This window comes from Saccopteryx bilineata, chromosome 1, assembly GCF_036850765.1.
Source record: "Saccopteryx bilineata isolate mSacBil1 chromosome 1, mSacBil1_pri_phased_curated, whole genome shotgun sequence".
NCBI lineage: Eukaryota > Metazoa > Chordata > Mammalia > Chiroptera > Emballonuridae > Saccopteryx > Saccopteryx bilineata.
This window is the reverse complement of record NC_089490.1, coordinates 241,655,057-241,673,033: the sequence shown is the minus strand read 5'-3', so window position 1 is coordinate 241,673,033 and position 17,977 is coordinate 241,655,057. Positions and strand designations below refer to the sequence as shown.

The 17,977-nt window shown below is 37.3% G+C and overlaps 1 protein-coding gene across 4 annotated transcripts in view; it reads right to left on the bottom strand.

Moving 5' to 3' along the window:
• Positions 1 to 16,832, bottom strand: part of IL7R (interleukin 7 receptor) — a 35,610-nt gene extending 18,778 nt beyond the window's left edge. For 2 of the 4 annotated variants that reach the window (XM_066239757.1, XM_066239765.1), the window contains exons 1-2: positions 16,693 to 16,826; positions 12,426 to 12,564 (exon numbers count right to left, since the gene is read on the bottom strand). In XM_066239757.1, the coding sequence (XP_066095854.1) occupies positions 12,426 to 12,564; positions 16,693 to 16,774 (221 nt within the window). In that variant the 5' untranslated portion in view covers positions 16,775 to 16,826. Of the gene's footprint in view, positions 1 to 12,425; positions 12,587 to 16,692 lie in introns of all 4 variants that reach the window. The other 2 variants (XM_066239776.1, XM_066239781.1) reach the window with 2 other exon arrangements.
• Positions 16,833 to 17,977: the final 1,145 nt, after the last annotated feature.

Sequence of the window (17,977 nt, the reverse complement as noted above, 5' to 3'; positions counted from 1 at the left end):
AAGCTCAAATAAACAATTTAACTAAGCATCTAAAAGAACAGCAAGTAAAACCCAGAGGAAGTAGAAGGAAGAAAATAATAAAGATGAGAGCGGAAATAAATGACATGGAGGCTAAAAACACAATACAGAGAATCAATGAAACCAAGAGTTGGTTCTTTGAAAAGGTAAACAAAATCGATAAACCTTAAACCAGACTCACCAAGAAAAAAAATAGAAGAATCAAATAAATAAAATTAGAAATGAGAGAGGAGAAGTAACAACTGACACAGCAGAAATACAAAGGATTGTAAGAAAATACTATGTAGAACTGTATGCCATAAAATTAGACAACCTAGGTGAAATGGACATATTTCTCGAAACATATAATCTTTTAAAAATCAATATAGAAGAATCAGAAAACCTAAACAGACCGATTTCATCAAATGAGATTGAATGTTATCAAAAAACTCCTAACAAACAAAAGTCCTGGGTCTGATGGCTTCACCGGTGAATTTTACCAAATATTCAAAGAAGAACTAACTCCTATCCTTCTCAAGCTATTTCAAAAAATTTAAGAGGAGGAAAGACTTCCAAACTCCTTTTATGAGGCAAGCCTAATACTGTTTCCAAAACCAGGCAAAGACACTACAAAGAAAGAAAACTATAGACCAATATCCCTGATGAACTTAGATGATAAAATTCTCAACAAAATATTAGCAAATCAGATCCATCAATACATGAAAAAAATCATACATCATGATCAGGTAGGATTTATTCTAGAGAGACAAGGCTAGTACAATATCTGCAAATCAATCAATGTGATTCAACACATAAACAAAAAAAAGAATAAAAACCACATGAGAATATCAATAGATGCAGAAAAAGCATTTGATAAAATCCAGCACCCACTTATGGTCAAAACTCTCAGCAAAGTGGGAATACAGAGATTATACCTCATCATGATAAAAGCCATCTATGACAAACCCCAAGCCAACATCATATTCAATGGGCAAAAATTAAAAGAAACCCCCTTAAGATCAGGAACAAGGCAGGGGTGCCCCCTTTCACCACTCTTATTCAACATAGTTCTGGAAGTCCTAGCCACAGCAATCAGACCAGAAGAAGGGATAAAAGGCATCCAAACTAGAAAAGAAGTAAAACTATCATTATTTGCTGATGATATGATATTATATATAGAAAACCCTAAAGTCTCAGTCAAAAAAACTACTGGACCTAAAAAATGAATTCAGCAAGGTGGCAGGATATAATATAAATATTCAGAAATCAGTGGCATTTTTATACACAAACAATGAACTGTCTAAAATAGAAATTAAGAAAACAATCCCCTTTACTGTTGCAACAACAACAACAAAAAATAAAGTACCTAGGAGTAAATTTAACCAAAGAGGTTAAAGACTTGTACTTGGAGAAGTATAAAACATTGTTAAAGGAAATCAAGAAAGATACAAACAAGTGGAAGCATATACCATGTTCATGGATAGGAAGAATAAACATCATTAGAATGTCCATATTACCCAAAACAATCTATAAATTCAATGCAATTCCTATTAAAATACCAATGACATATTTTAAAGATATAGAACAAATATTCCAAAATTTTATATGGAACCAAAAAAGAACACGAATAGCCTCAGCAATCCTGAAAAAGAAGAATAAAGTGGGAAGTATCACACTTCCTGATATCAAGTTATACCACAAGGCCATTCAACTCAAAACAGCCTGGTACTAGCATAAGAACAGGCATACAGATCAACGGAACAGAACAGAGAACCCAAAAATAAACCCAAACCTATATTGACAATTGATATTTGACAAAAGAGGTAAGAGCATACAATGGAGTAGAGACAGTATCTTTAAGAAATAGTGTTGGGAAAATTGAACAGGTACTTGAAAAAAAAATGAAACTAGATCACCAACTTACACCATTCACAAAAATAAAACTCAAAATGGATAAAAGACTTAAAGGTAAGTCATGAAATTATAAACATCTTTGAAGAAAACATAGTAAGTAAACTCTCCGTTATCTCTTGTAGCAATATTTTTGCTTATTTATCTTATTTCACAGGCAAATGAAATAAAGGACAGGATGAACAAATGGGACTATATCAAATTGAAAAGCTTTTGCACAGCAAAAGACACCATTTTTATTTTGCTGTGGCAAAATAAAAAGACTACCCACACAATGGGAGAATATATTCACCAATACATCTGATAAGGGGTTAATAACCAAAATTTATAAAGAACTTGTAAATCTCAACACCAGGAAGATAAACAATCCAATCAAAAAATGGGCAAAAGAAATGAATAGACATTTCTCCAAAGAGGACATACAGCTGGCCAATGGGCATATGAAAAAATGTTCAACATCACTAATCATTAGAGAAATGCAAATTAAAACCACAATGAGATACCACCTCACACCTATCAGAAAGGCGGTTATTAACAAAACAACACATAATAAGTGCTGGATAGGGTGCAGAGGAAAGGGAACCCTCCTGCACTGCTGGTGGAAATGCAGACTGGTACAGCCACTGTGGAAAACAGTACAGAGGTTCCTAAAAAAATTAAAAATGGAACTGTCCTTTGACTCAGCTATCCCACTTTTAGGAATATATCCTATGAATATCAAATCACTGATTCAAAAGAAGAAATGCATCCTCATGTTTATTGCAGCATTGTTTACAATAGCCAAGATCTGGAAACAGCCCAAGTGTCTGTCAGTAGAAGAGTGGATTAAAAAGCTGTGGTACATATACACAATGGAATACTACATGGCCATGAGGAAGAAGGAAATCTTACCTTTTGCAACAACATGGAGGGACCTGGGAACTATTATGCTAAGTGAAATAAGCCAGGCAGAGAAAGAAAAATACCATATGACCTCACTCATTTGAAGAATCCAATAAACAATGTGAACTGAGCAACGGAACAGAGGCAGAGGCGGGATCAAAGGGACCAGAGGGAAAGCGGTCAGAGGGAAAGTAGAAGAGAAGATGGGATCAGAGAAGGGAAAGAGATTAATGAAATTATATATACATAACACAGCATTATAGAGAACTGGACAGCAAATCCTGGAGGGAAGAGGGGAAGGCATTGGGAGAAGAGGGCATGGGGGGGGGGGCTGAGAGCGAATAAGGGGGCGGTGGGAGATATATTCAGTGGGACACTTGAATCTATGTAAACAAATTAAAATCATAAAGAAAAAATACAAAAAATTAAAATTAAAAAAAGCAGTGCAAAGGATAGGGTATCATAAGTGAAACTATATTGTTGAGAATTTTTTATATTTTAATGAAATAGTACAATATTAATTCTAAATAAATACTGATAAGATTGGTTGAAGAGTGCAATACTTAGATCAATTACTAAAAAGAGATATTGCCCAAAAGTGAAATAGAGGAAGAAATTTAATATCTCAATAGTTCCATTTCTTTCAAAGAAGTTCAATTTATTATTAAGAAACTTTCCTACAAAGAACACTCTCCCACACATAGTTATGTGCTTGTAAATTCTGCCAAATATATAAGAAAAACTGCCAAACCTTCACAAATTATTCCAGAAAACAGAAAAAATAGACCATCCTCAACTTAGTTTATTAAGTTAGCTCAACCCTGGTACCAAAAGCTGGCAAAGAATATTACAGAAAAGAAACTGATAGATAAACATTCCTTAAGAATGTATATGTAAAATTCCTTGTAAATAGATTAACACATTGATGTTAGTACTTAATTAAAATGTAGGATGTATCCCAGAATATCAAGATAGGTTCAGCAAAGATCGATCAATATGTTTCACACTAACAGAATAAAGATATAAGCAATCTGGTCATCTCAAATGATGCAGATGAAGCATTTGAAAAATTCAGCATCCACTTATGATCATTCTCAGAAGATACTTGATAAAAAGACATTTCCTTAACCTGATAAAGGGCATTTTAAAAGGTCTAGTTAATATACTTAATGGTGAAATTGTGAATATTTTCCCAAAGATAAGGACAAGACAGGAATATCTCACCACTTATATTTAACAGTGTGCTGGAGGCTCTAGCCAGTGCTAGGGAACAGAAACAAATAAAAAGCACCCAGATTGCAAAGGAAGAAAGAAAAGACTTTTTTTTTATCTGCAGGCAACATTTTTGTTTACATGGAAAGTCATATTCTCCAATACAGTTACAGGACCTAATAAAGTGAATTCATCAAGGTCATCATACAAAAAGTCAGTTAAATTTCTATAGGATAGTATCAAACAATTAGAGAAATAATTTTAAAAATAGCAGCTGAATTTATGCAATAGAAACATAAAATGCATAGAAATAAACTTAATAAAAGATGTTTAAAGCCCTTGCAATGAAAATTACAAAACATTTCTGAGAGCTATTAAAGAGAATCTAAATAAATGGAGAGCTACATTCATGGATTAGCAAAGACAGTAATAAAGAGATGGAAAATTCTCAGATTAACATATATAACATTAATTAAAATCTCAGCAAGATTTAAAATAAGTTGACAAGCTGATTCTAAAATTTATGTGGAAATTCAAAGAGTAGCCAAAAAAACATTGATAGAGTAGAACAATATGATTCAGAGTGCTTGATTTCAAGCATATTATAGAGCCATGATAATCAGGACAATTTAGCTCTGGAGTAAGGATAGATAAATTGATTAATAGAAAGTACAGAGAGTTTGGAAATAGACTCATACATATAAGGTCAATTTATTTTAAATACAGTCATGCAAACAATTCAATGGGAAATAGAAAACCTTTCCTAGAACAAATGAACAAATGTATAGGAAATGTAAGTTTCAATCCTACACAAAATTAATTAGATAAGGAGTATGGACTTAAAGAAAAAGGCTAAAACTGTAAGATATTTAGAAGGAAACAGGAAAATATCTTCCTAACTTTAACACTAGACATAATAATGATGAAAAAAAAGAAACATAAAAGAGAAAAAATAGATTATATTGGACTTCATCAAAATGAAAACCTTCAGCATATTAAAATATTTCATTAGTAGAATAAAATGGCAAGCTACAGATGGAAAGAAAATTATTGTAACGCACGTATCGGACATACAAATTGTACCTAGAACATATAAAGAATTTATCCTATCAATAATAAAAGGACAAATAACTCAATAAAAAGACAAAAGATTTGCCAAAAAAAAGAGACATATAAAAGGCCAACAAGTACACCAAAAGGTTGTCAACATGATTTGTTATTTGAGAAATGTAAATAAAAATTGCTAGATATTATTTCTTTTTTTAAAATATTTTATTTATTCATTTTATTTATTTACTTTTTTTTAAGATTTTATTTATTTACTTTTATTAGAGAGAGAGGGGGGAGAGAGAGAGAGAGGGAGGTAGAGAGAGAGAGAGAAAGGGGGAGGAGCTGGAAGCATCAACTCCCATATGTGCCTTGACCAGGCAAGCCCAGGGTTTTGAACCAGCGACCTCAGCATTCCAGGTCGACGCTTTATCCACTGCACCACCACAGGTCAGGCCTATTTATTCATTTTAGAGAGGAGAGAGAGTGAGAGAGAGAGAGAGAGAGGAGCAGGAAGCATCAACTCTCACATGTGCCTTAACCAGACAAGTGCAGGGTTTCGAACCGGCGACCTCAGCGTTCCAGGTCCATGCTTTATCCACTGCGCCACCACAGGTCGGCGCTAGATATTATTTCAAGACCACATGTTAGAAATGACTGTAGCTCATACATTATTGGTAGGAGGTAGAATGGTACAACCAATTTGGAAACCTGTTGGGCAGTTTCACAGTTTCTTATGAGTGAACTACGCACCTACTCCATGATATAGCAATTCCACTGAGGTTTCCATCACAGAGAAACAAAAATGTGTATTGACAAACTGATTGGTACAAAAATGTTAACAAGTTACAAAAATAATAGTCTCAAACTTGCAAAAACTCACAATGTCCATAAAGAGGAGAAAGGATGAAGATTTGTGATCTATTCATACAGTGGAATTAATACCCAAGCAATTGAAAAGATGAGTTAGGAGACATGAGTCCTCATGGATAAATCTCAAAAACACTGTATTGTGTGAAAGGAGAGAGAAAGAAAAGAGGAAACAGTATAGAAATCAGAATTGTGATCATGGGGGGTGAACGAAGACCTGAGTGCCCTTCTGGGTTGAACCAACTTTTCTGTATCTTGACCGAGGCACTGGCTACATATCAGACTTGTTTCTCAGAACTCACTTAAGATCCGTACACTTCATGGTAGGTAATTGTTACTCCCAAAATGAATTACCAGCAAAAAAGAAAGTAAACCACATAAATTAATGAAGCACATAAACATTAAAAAAACAATGCAAAGTATAGATTCTCACTGCAAAAGAAATTAAACAATGCAGAGAAAAGTGAAATTATGCCTGACCAGGTGGTGGCGCAGTGGACAGAGCGTCGAACTGGGATGCCGAGGACCCAGGTTCGAGACCCAGACGTTGCCGGCTTGAGCGTGGGCTCATCTGGTTTGAGCAGAGCTCACCGGCTTGGACCCAAGGTCGCTGGCCCCAGCAAGGGATTATTAGTCTGCTGAATGCCCGCGGTCAAGGCATGTATGAGAAAGCAATCAATGAACAACTAAGGTGTTGCAATGAGCAATGAAAAACTAATGATTGATGCTTCTCATCTCTCTCCGTTCCTGTCTGTTTGTCCCTGTCTATCCCTCTCTCTGACTCTGTCTCTGTAAACAAACAAACAAACAAACAAACAAACAAAAAAGTGAAATTATTCATTTCTTTTCCTTCCTCAACCCTTCATTTCCCTCTCTTGTGATAACCATGGTTACCAGTTTGATTTCCTACATGCTCTTTAAACCCAGCCAAATAGCACTAAAAAGAGGTATAACTGGGTCACACAGGAAATGGGGATTGTAGAAGAAAGAAGTATCTATCTATGTATAAGTTTGTTTACATAAAAGAAATCCTTCCCATTAATCATATATATATATTTTTGATCATGGGGAACAGGTTCTACAAAGTCCTTTACTACATTCAGTCTGAATACATGTTGGTTTTCTTCAATGAATTAGATGTGTGTACACTTTTCTCTGCATGTGCTTAAGTGAGTCCTTTACACATTCATTCCTGGACGCTATGTGGCTTGAGGTGAGTTGGGCATGGGGTTAAAACCTAAGGAGAACCCCTTAACTTAACTTCAGGTGCAGAATCACCTTTGGGCTGCTGTGATCTTTGAGTGAGTGGATAAGCTCCTTTTAAGTTTATTAATTGGCTAACTATATTTACTCTTTGCGGGACATTCCTTAAAATTATCTTTTCTCCTAAATGTAGTTATTTAGTTAACTTATCTTTTAAGGGTATGCAGTTGTTCTGGTTGAGAGAGAGAGAGAGAGAGAGAGAGAGAGAGTGTGTGTGTGTGTGTGTGTGTGTGTGTGTGTGTGTGTGTCAGAGTTTCTTAAGGGTGTGTTCTATTTTGGGCAAGATGGGTTTTCCCACTTGAAATAGAGAGGAAGTAAAAAGCCAGTATTTAAGGTAAGCTCTATGGATTTCAGAGAATACTCCTTAAGAAGAGCGTTAGAAAGTTTTGAAAATGGCAACATTGTCATGATTTCATGAATAAGGATAGAAGGAGTAAATTGGGACAGAATCCCATTTCTGGATTGTATGTAAGCACGTGATGTGGAGAAATTAGAAGGATATTGGCATTTAGTTCAATCCTTGAGTATAGAATATACTGGTAAGTATTAAATGTGTGGAATAGTCAGCCATAGATCCATAACATGTAGCATATTCCTGGTACTGTTGGAAGTTTAAGAAGAATCTAAAATGGTATTCTCAGTTCATTCCCACTTTTGGGGAAAATGAGATTAATGAGCAACAACAAAAAAATGAAGATCATCATATGGTTGTCTTGTGAGCTTGGACATCCTTTGGAGGGCTCTGAGTTCCAGGAGCTGCTTTATGGGAAGGGAATGGAGGTGGCCAAGAGACTAAGGAAAACTGTGGCATGGAGCAGATGGCCTTGCGTCATGCCGCTGACTTTGGTTTCGGCTGATGGGAGAAAACTTAATGTACTCCCATGAGTGGTTCAACTCAAATTCAATTTAATTCATTTCAATTTACTTAATTAAATTAAAACAATTCACTTGGTTGCTAATTAAGCATTGCTAAGGTTAGGAATGTTCTGGAACTACACAGTCTAACCCAATAGCCACTCTCCCACACGCTTATTGAATACTTGAAATACGGCTAGTCCAAATCAAGAAATGCTCTTAATATGAAATACACATCAGATTTTGAAGGTTTAGTATGCAAAAAAGAATGTAAACTACCTCACTAACATTTTTTGTTCATATTGATTACATGTTGACAACATTTGGGGTATATTAGGTTAAATAAAATATATTATTAATTTCCCCCACTTCTTTTTTTTAGAGAGAGATAGAGGCACAGACAGGGACAGATAGACAGAAAGGCAGAAAGATGAGAAGTATCAAATCATAGTTGCAGCACCTTAGTTGTTTACTGATTGCTTTCTCATATGTGCCTTGACGGAGGGGGGGGGGGCTCCAGCCCAGCCAGTGACCTTGGGCTCAAGGCGGCGACCTTAGGCTCAAGCCAGCAGCCTTTGGGCTCAAGCCAGCAACCCCATGCTCAAGCTGATGACCTCAGGGTTTCAGATCTGGGTCCTTTGCATCCCAGATTGATGCAGTAGTATCCACTGCACCTACCGTCAGGTCAGGCTTTTTTTTTTCTTCTTTTTTGTAATGTGGCTGCTGGAAAATTTTAAATTTCATTTTCTGGCTCACACATTTGTGAATTGCATTGTATTTCTTTTGGATAAAACCATTCCAGGGTATTTTTAAAAAGGTATCTGAGTGGGACTACAGATTAACAAATTTGGCCCTGTAGGACCTTCCCTGGGGATATCCACCCTAAGACACTCACACAAATCCCCCTGCTATGAAAATAGGGAGAGATGGTTGGGGACCACAGCATCTGTTTCTTTACCCCACCTTCACAGTCCTATTTCCTGCAATCGTAGATAGTTTGGTGTGACAGTGATATTTACATGGAAATATTAAAAATTAAAGAAAACTATAGTTTTTATTCTTTCTTTGGCCCTGAAAAACAAAAGCTATCTCAAAAATATAGAACAACTTTGCAAGTTAGTGTAGTTTGCTGTAGAAAGGACTACACTAAAGACACTTGACAGATATTACTAGTGAAGTGTGTCGAGGGTGAGGTAGGCTTGTCAGGGTATAGCCTGTCACACAGGCGGTAATTGAGGAAAACAAAAAGTGACCTATTTGAAGTGGTATCTGTAGGCGGTGCATGGGAGTGACTGTGGCGCCCCCCAGAATGTGGACATAAAGGAAATACGATTGCCTTCCGAGAGCTGACTATAAAAATTACGTAAACATCTAAACTGCAGGGTCCCCTATTCAAGTTCCTATGCAGGTAATAATAATGAAAAAAGTGGACCTCACTTCAGGGCTGAGAATTAAACCCCCACCTAGAGAAGTAGCTAGAACACTGTTCGTCTATTTTTTGCTGTACGTTACCAGTATCAAGAAACCTGATTTTAAAAGAGATTACCTAGATATTTAAATGCTAGCAACTTGTTTTAAAAATTTGGCCACTTTGAGATCTGAACCAAAATACTTCAGTCTTAAAATCAACATACAAATTTCCTTTGTTTGCTTCTATATTTCCTGAACAACCTTTTGATCCAATTTTAAATGAAAATCAGACTGAGAGAACTAAGAACCATTTTCAGGCACTGATCATGTATCAGACACTAATGTTTCTAGCCCAGTGTCAGACAGGTGTTAGGGATCAGAGAGCTGCAAGAACTCCTGGACTCACAGAGCTAGTTTTGAATTCCAGCCAAGGTGCCTCTTCCTCGCACCTCTGCTTTGCCACTCCAGGTACCTGACAGCTGGTTAGAGTTCTGGTAAATGAAATATTTTCAGGTCTTTCCTTTGTACTGATATGCAACCTACTGGCCTCTCTGTCCTTCCTCCCCCAAACACCATCCTGAGCCTGACTTATCTGGCTCTCAATGTTAGTCGTATCTGTCAGTGTGAAGTAATCTTTTGATATGCTGGTAATACAGTTCTGTGATTTCGGTTAATTCAAGTTCATCCCTGAGAGATGGATCTGCATGTTGAACACTAAGCAACTAGGTTTCTAAACCTAAGAGACTGACAGCCAGATCAGGCAGATGGTAAATTTACCTAGAAAAATGCCTTCTGGGAAACAGCACCTGGTTTCCAGCAACTATCCCACCTGTGTAATGACTTTAGCAGAAAGCACAGTTTCCAGTGATTTCTGGGTTCTTCTTTATATATTTATATTAACAGGGATAAAAAAGCTCCAAGCCCTGGCCGGTAGGCTCAGCGGTGGAGTGTCGGCTCAGTATGTGGAAGTCCTGGATTCGATTCCCTGCCAGGGTACACAGGAGAAGCGCCTATCTGCTTCTCTACCCTTACCCTTTCCTTTCTCTTTATCTTTCTCTTCACCTCCCGCAGCCAAGGCTCCATTGGAGCAAAGTTTGCCCAGGCACTGAGGATGACTCCATGGCCTCTGCCTCAGGTGCTAGAATGGCTCCGGTTGTTACAGAGCAATAGCCCAGATGGGCAGAGCATCACCCCCTAGTGGGCTTTCTGGGTGGATCCTGGTCGGGGGCATGCAGGAGTCTGTCTCTGTGCCTCCCCTTTCTCACTTTAGAAAAATACAAAAAAAAAAGTTCCATAAAGCTAGTTTCAGTGTGGGAAAAAACTCCAACTTAAGCAGTGAATGCAGCACTTCGTTTAAGTGAGTTTAATTTGAGAAACATTGCCTGCTCTGAACCTAGGGGTTCCACCAATCACCTCTCAAGGTGTAGATTCCTTTATGAAATTAGCACCATGACCTACTAAGGAGTTCATACGCATTGTTTTGCACTGAAACATGTCTTAAGGTAATTCCTTCGGAATGGAAATATCTGAATCCAATTGAAAAACCCAAATGGAGGCTATGGATAGGTTAAAATATGGCAGGAAATATGAAGAGGCTTCTTAAAGGAAGCATGCAAGTTTGTTCAAGTGGGCAAGGAAGCGGTCAGGTGCCGTGTGAGTGAAAGTGAACAAGAAGGTCAGCCTCAGACTTTCTAAGAGAAACCACAGTGATCACTGAAGTCCACCAACTAGTGGGTTTGAGAACCCAAAGTCAAACCTCTATGTTGGAGGATGTTTTGCCTATAAAAATGAGAGCAATGTTTGAATGAGTTGTTCAGTTGTTTTTGTGTGGTCTAGTTGCAGCGTAGACACTGGATATCGTAGGTTCCTGTCCTCTCTACATATTTTATTCCTGGAAAGTGTGTTACAGAAGTAAACTGACAGGTAGTTGGAGAACACGCTATGGAGTTCAAGTCCAAGGCCATGACTATCCAGTGCCTGCAGCAGGGATCACTGCTCCTGAAAGTCAATCATGGGGGCTGGCTGAATGTCGATGGAATTTGAGAAGCACGCTGTTACTACTGGCAGACGTTGACCCACTTTCTTTACGAGGAAACTAACTACAACTAGGTGATCTAATAGGAATTTTGAGATAGCCACTAGCCAGAATTTCATGTTAGAGTATTTTTTTTAAGTCACCAGAGAAAGTAACATTTCACAGCATGAGCTGATTTGTGGAGGAGGAATTAGATAAAGCTCTCTGAGCTCTTTACCAAACTTTCAAAACAGAGGCAGTCTCATTTTCTTGGCCTTTTCTCTGAGGCCTCATGAAACCAGAGCCAATTTATTCCTGTGGGTTTTTTGAAAATTGATATTGAGAGTATTATCAAAAGTTAACTGTATCAAGAAGGTGGATATTCAGTCCATTTTCATAGATTTTTTAACTTAATTCCTCTTTTTTGTGACTTATTACCTACTGGACGTGTCTTCTAATCAAATTACTAAAGCATTAATTATTTGGTCATCACAATCTCCCTGTGAGGTAGTAGAGTTCGTTTAACAGGTGAGGAAATAGGCATAGATAAGTTACATAACTACCATAACTCTTGCTAAGTGCCAATGTTAGGATTAGAAACCAGGCACCAGACTGCAACTTGTAGGCATGAGGGTTTCTCATGTCAGGTCAAGAGATTTTTTAGGAATGTCCTAGACAAACCAGAATTTAAATTCAGCTGTGAAGTCAGGAAGGATATGGGATCTTCAAGACCTACACCATCATTTGGCTGTAGCAGCCAGATGTGAATGATAAATTCATGAGTTTCTTTGCATGAGTTTTCTGGTAGAGGACAAGGAGTTCCAGAAAGAGAAAGCTTTTGGAATTCATTCAACTGTGATATTTGATAATTAGTCCTCATACTCTTTTCTTTGTCACTGTTGCTGCACAGCATATGAAAAGAAAGAAAGATTTTTAAGCACCTAACGAGGCCACCATTTCTCACCATATTTCAAATTCCAGATTGGTGCTATTGACCTCTGGGTCATCAAAGGTACAGTTTAGCAAGTGCGGGCTTCCAATCGCTTCCAACTGACTATAGCAGGAGAATGAGTAGTCATCTGGTTCTGCGTCTTCCAAGTCTCCTGGGGAGGAACAAACCTGCAGCTGTGAATGAGGCAAATAAGTGTGTGCTTTAACATCTACAGTGACATCAATAAAACGGCAGCCTTGGTGGGCAGACATAAAGAAGAGATTTCAGTTTATCTAAAGAAGAAAAGCCCAAAGGCAAAGAAGAGAAACAGTTTTCAAAACCAAAACCACGAACCAACCAAACAAACAAAAACACACGCACACACCAAAAACCCAAACCCAAACAAAACCTAACAAGCACAGGTTTTTCTAATAGAAAAAAAAAAAAGTCACCACAATTAAGAAATAACCTCCAAATATTTCTAAATATTTCTGCCAATGGGTTAGTGCTTTAAAAATCTAGAATGAAGCACTACACACAGTCTTTCTTTTATTTAAAAGGCGATTTCTTCTGTTAACTGGTACATTGTAAGTAAGAGAAACTTTATCTCCGTTATTTTCATGCTACCTAATCTAGCCTTGACTTCTTGACTTTATTACAAATCTTCATTTATTTTGTCTCAAGTACTTTTTTGAATGAAGAAGATGGTAGAAGTCTTACAGTCAGAAGTACATTTGTGTAAGTGGTAGCAATTCCTTGCCTCAGTAGGCATTCTGACGGAAAGTACCACTGATTATCTATATCGTATGGATATTTATTTATGGTAATTTGTCTTAAGCTACTAAGGCACACATGATTAGAAAAAAATTAGATCTAACAGGACATAGGTCTCATGGACCTTCCCATAAATGTTATAGATACTGCCTCTGTGCTTATCGATCTCCTATACATAGTATATCTCATAGATATGAGCATATTCTGGAAATAAGTGCGGAACCAGAATTTTTTTTTGAAAGAGAAAAGAAGAAAGAAAGAAAGAAAGAAAGAAAGAAAGAAAGAAAGAAAGAGAGAAAGACACACAAAGAGAAGCATCAACTTGTTCCACTTTGTTGTGCACCCATTGATTGCCTCTTGTGACCTGACTAGGAGCCACTGGATTGAGCCAGTGCTTTTTAGGATTGAGCCATGATCAGGGTTTGAACTGGCATCCTCAAGGTCAAGCCAGTATCCTCGGGATTGAATTAGTGACCCTGGGATGGAACTGACGACCTTGGAGCTCCAGAGCGATGCTCTACCTACTGCATCACTAGCCAGGGCGAGAACAGAAACTTTTTGCAGTTACTTTGGAAAGTATAATCTGTCACAGGTAGTATTTAATTTAAGTTGGGTTGAAGTCCCTAAGTTTAAATACACATTTTGTATGTATATTTCACAATATTTAATAGAGAAAATATGTCAGCAAATATACTTAGGACAGAACATGAGAAAATTCAGAGAAACCAAAGCCATTCAGAGTGCTCGAATGTGAGCTTATGATTGCTTGTAGGTCCATACATACTAGAGATTAAATGCTTCTATGGCTTTAAATCAGATTTAAATATACTAAAATTAAACCTTACTTGAGTGTCCCAAAGGCTATGAGATGTACAGACAGCACCTTCTTTATTTAAATAACTCAGTAGTTATGTGGGGAAGTTAGTAAAGCCGGTTGTGAGTGGACCAATCAATTGAATGACTGGTTGATTCAGCCAAAGCATCAAATCGAGAAAAGCCACATCTAGACAAAAGCTGTGGGCAATGTTCTCTCTGAACATTGCTAGAATTTATTGAGCTCATAAATCTGCTCCCAACAAAGGCTCTCTATATAATATCAGCAGGGTATGACCCTCCTCCTGACCACAGTTTTAAATAACCAGGGGCAGCCCACCATTTAGGGCTCACAAAGAAAGCATGTTCATCCCTAAACTTAAAGACTTAGAGCTTGATTCCTAAGAGCGGATATCTTTCTCAACAGAAAGACTCTGTGTAGTTTTAGCCTGCCCTTATTACATGGCAGTCTTCACACTGTCTTGACATGTTCTCTTCTTTGCACTTTCCACCTATCCTATACAACAGAACCTTCATTACTATTTGGGTTCAGACATCCATGGATCAGCTTAGTCGCCAACATACTTCAACATACAAAGCAAGCCAGGAAGAGAACGTCAAAGAGATGCTGTGCATTGGCAGAACAAAGCACTCCCACTACCTTCAGCCACACAGTCTGGAAAAGTGAGTTTGCTGTATATTCTCATACAATATACAGAGCATTGGTCATACTATTAAAGTGACTAGATTTTGAGATGTTGCTCATTGGCCCTTGGTCAGATATTACTGGACAAAGTTGCCTTGTCACCAAGAAAAATCCCCCTCGATGACTTGCAAGATTGCATGTCATTTTACAGAGAGAATATTATACCTGACCTAAGCTGGAAAATTCTAGCGTAAGAGCAATGTACACAGTGAGTAAGGTCCTCAGCACCAAAGCTGGACATGTGCTGGTTTAAATCCTGGCTCTTCTGCTCTGTCATTGTGCTCCTCTGACAGGCTTCTCAACCTGTCAGCGTTCTGATGTGTAAATTCATGTTATCAAAGGAACAAGTACAAAGACAGCTTAGAACACAGTGAGCACTCAGGAAGGGTTAGCTATGATGATCATCATATATTTTTTTGAGAAATAAATACTAAAAAGGTAAAATGAGAATTCTAGTTCTGAGAACATAAACATGAAACTTTGGGGCTTCTTTGAAAAAGAATTCTATGTCAAAGGTGTTATTACTATGGCTTTGAAATTGCAGAGAGCTTTTGAACAACAGTGAGTTAACCTATTCTTTTTTAAATGCTCATTATCTAAGCATATTTTTTCAAGAACATTTCTTTTTTTTTTTTTTTGGAATGTATATTATAGATAAGGTAGTATGCTTTAGAAGTCTTCCTACTGAAAAAGATTAGTTGATTCAAAGGGTAAACAGTTTGGTTTTTTTTAAGTAGTCATTTCTTTTCTTGATCATCCTTACAGTTATCAGAAAACTAACTTATCTCTCAGCAAACAGCAGCTGATTAATTTACACATCAAACAGGGAAGTATTCTGATGTGATCATGTGAATGGGTAGTTACAGATCTCCTAAAAATGTCTGAAATATAAAAAGTTAAAGAGTCAGCTTTCAATTAGACTTCTTATTTCTTTTAAAAATAGTATGATCATCATGGAGAGATCGAGGAAGTACATTATAGTCCAAAAAGGAAGATTTCTGTGTCACTTGCCAAGCGTTTCTGTGCCAAACACAAGGCAACGTTTACCATGGAATAATAATCAGCCCCCACAAAGTGAGTCACACAAGGTCACACTGAAAAATGTCAACTCTCTGGAAAATATTCTAGGAATTTCCATCCTTAGTAGTTACGTGACTTGAAATATCTAAGCTGAGTCAGTAGGCTGATGTGTTTGATATCTTTGATAGAAAAATAGTCTTTAGCTCTTGAAGTGAAAGAGTTTAATTTTCAGGAATAAGTTATTGGTCCAAATTCCCAGGTAGCCCTGCTGCTCCTGCTTTACTTTTGTTTACAGTTTTGTTGTAATTACAATGTATTTACTAAATAGACAACATCTGCTTCTAGGAACTAAGTACTTCAAGAATCCCAAAGAGAACTTATTATAGGACAATAAGTTTGTCAATGTAGAGACAATTAATATATTTCAGTGAGACAACTCCCTCAGATATATCTCTCTTGTTATCAATCTATCAAAACTTAAGTATTTTGAAGAAAATTTCAAATATGTATTAAATGCCTACTATGTCCCCTGCACTCATTTAGGTGCTGGGGGTGCACAATGGTAAGTGCAGACAAAGCTGCTGTTTCCAGACATTATTTTATCATGAAAGATTTGTTCTTGGAACCTTTTAAAAAGCTAAGCGAAACAAATTTAGGTTAACTTCTTAATGAGGTAGAGCCAACAAACTCCACTGTGGCATCTATATGGGTGGTCTTTTTGTAAGGGAAGAGGCATTGACCAACATTAAAATCCACATCTGGAGAGTCAAATGCATTTCTCTCAACAATTCTAAGACTTTGTAAACCGCCCTCAGGATTGTCCCCCAACCCTCTGTCCTACTGGTTAGAACATACATAGTGACTGAATACGTGGTAAGTTCTCCATTTCAACCCAGTGCCTGGCTCAGGTCTGTTAGGGGTCTGAGCAACCTAAAGCTTATTCGCAAAATAATCTGGAATCCTAAAGAAAAGTTAGAAATGACTCACCATTCTGTGCATAGCCACTTTCTCCAGAAACGACATGAAGTAAATAGAAAATAATACCAAAAGCTGTACCTAGAATTGTCATTCTGAGAGAGAGAGAGAAAGAGGAGAGCCGGCATGTGAGCCTACATGCAGGAATGAATGAGACAGCGCGCGCGGGAGTGAGCCAGAGACTTGAGGGCTTTATACTCACTTACCCACAGACAGGGGGGAGTATAAACACAGCACAGAGAAGGCATGTGCCAGAAACAGGAAGTCAGAGTAAAAGTATTGCTGCTCTAAGCAGAAGTAAAGGAAATGAGGAGACAGAGCATTTGAAATTAATGTATTTCTCTGGCATTCCTGGAAGCCCCTAAATTACTGTGCTTATTTGAAAGTATTGTGGTGGATTCAAATGTAAACTCAAACTATTTCAGACTAGAGTGTGAAGAGGGTACATGTTAAAAGAATTATGGGACTAAATTTATAAAGCTAATTGATTGATTGTTGGGTTGAGTCTTGATGTAAAGAAAGATTCTGCAAAGAAAACTAGATAGAAGGTGACGGAGGACAATCTGACTTTGGGTGATGGGTATGCAACATAATTGAATGACAAGATAACCTGAACATGTTTTCTTTGAACATATGTACCCTGATTTATTAATGTCACCCCATTAAAATTAATAAAAATTTATAAAAAAAAATTCTGCACTTAATGAAGTAATTTATTGTAGGTATATGTTAAAAGGTTTACCTTCAAATCTCTGAACCCACAGAGTTTTACAGGAAGAGCAGTTTTTCTGTTTTGTTCTCTAGGAAGCTCTGATAGTTACTTATACCTCACCCATCACAGTAGGCATTCTAGAGTTATTTGTTTAACTTAGGAGTTGACAAACTATGACTGGGGGGCCAAATTTGCCCTACCATCTGTTTCTTTAAATAAAGTTTTATTGAAACGTGAATGGTTTTATGCTGCAACAGCACTGAGTAGCTGAGACAAAAAATATGGCACACAAAGTATAAAATTTTTACCATTTGGCCCTTCATAGAAGAAGTATGACCCTTTGTTTATTGGATAAAATAGTTATTTTCCCTGTGAATTTAAAACAGGATTCTCTTTCTGGAAATCTGACTGCTGCACAACTTTTCAGGAACATTCAGTCCTCACTAGTATCTACATATGCAGGGCAGAAGCCCGAGAGACATTGACAGGGATGATTCAGACTCTCTCTACACTTGTCTGCCAATCAGAATTGTTCCCACCACAGCCTCATGGATAACATGGTGGTATTTGTGAAGCCTGGCTGAC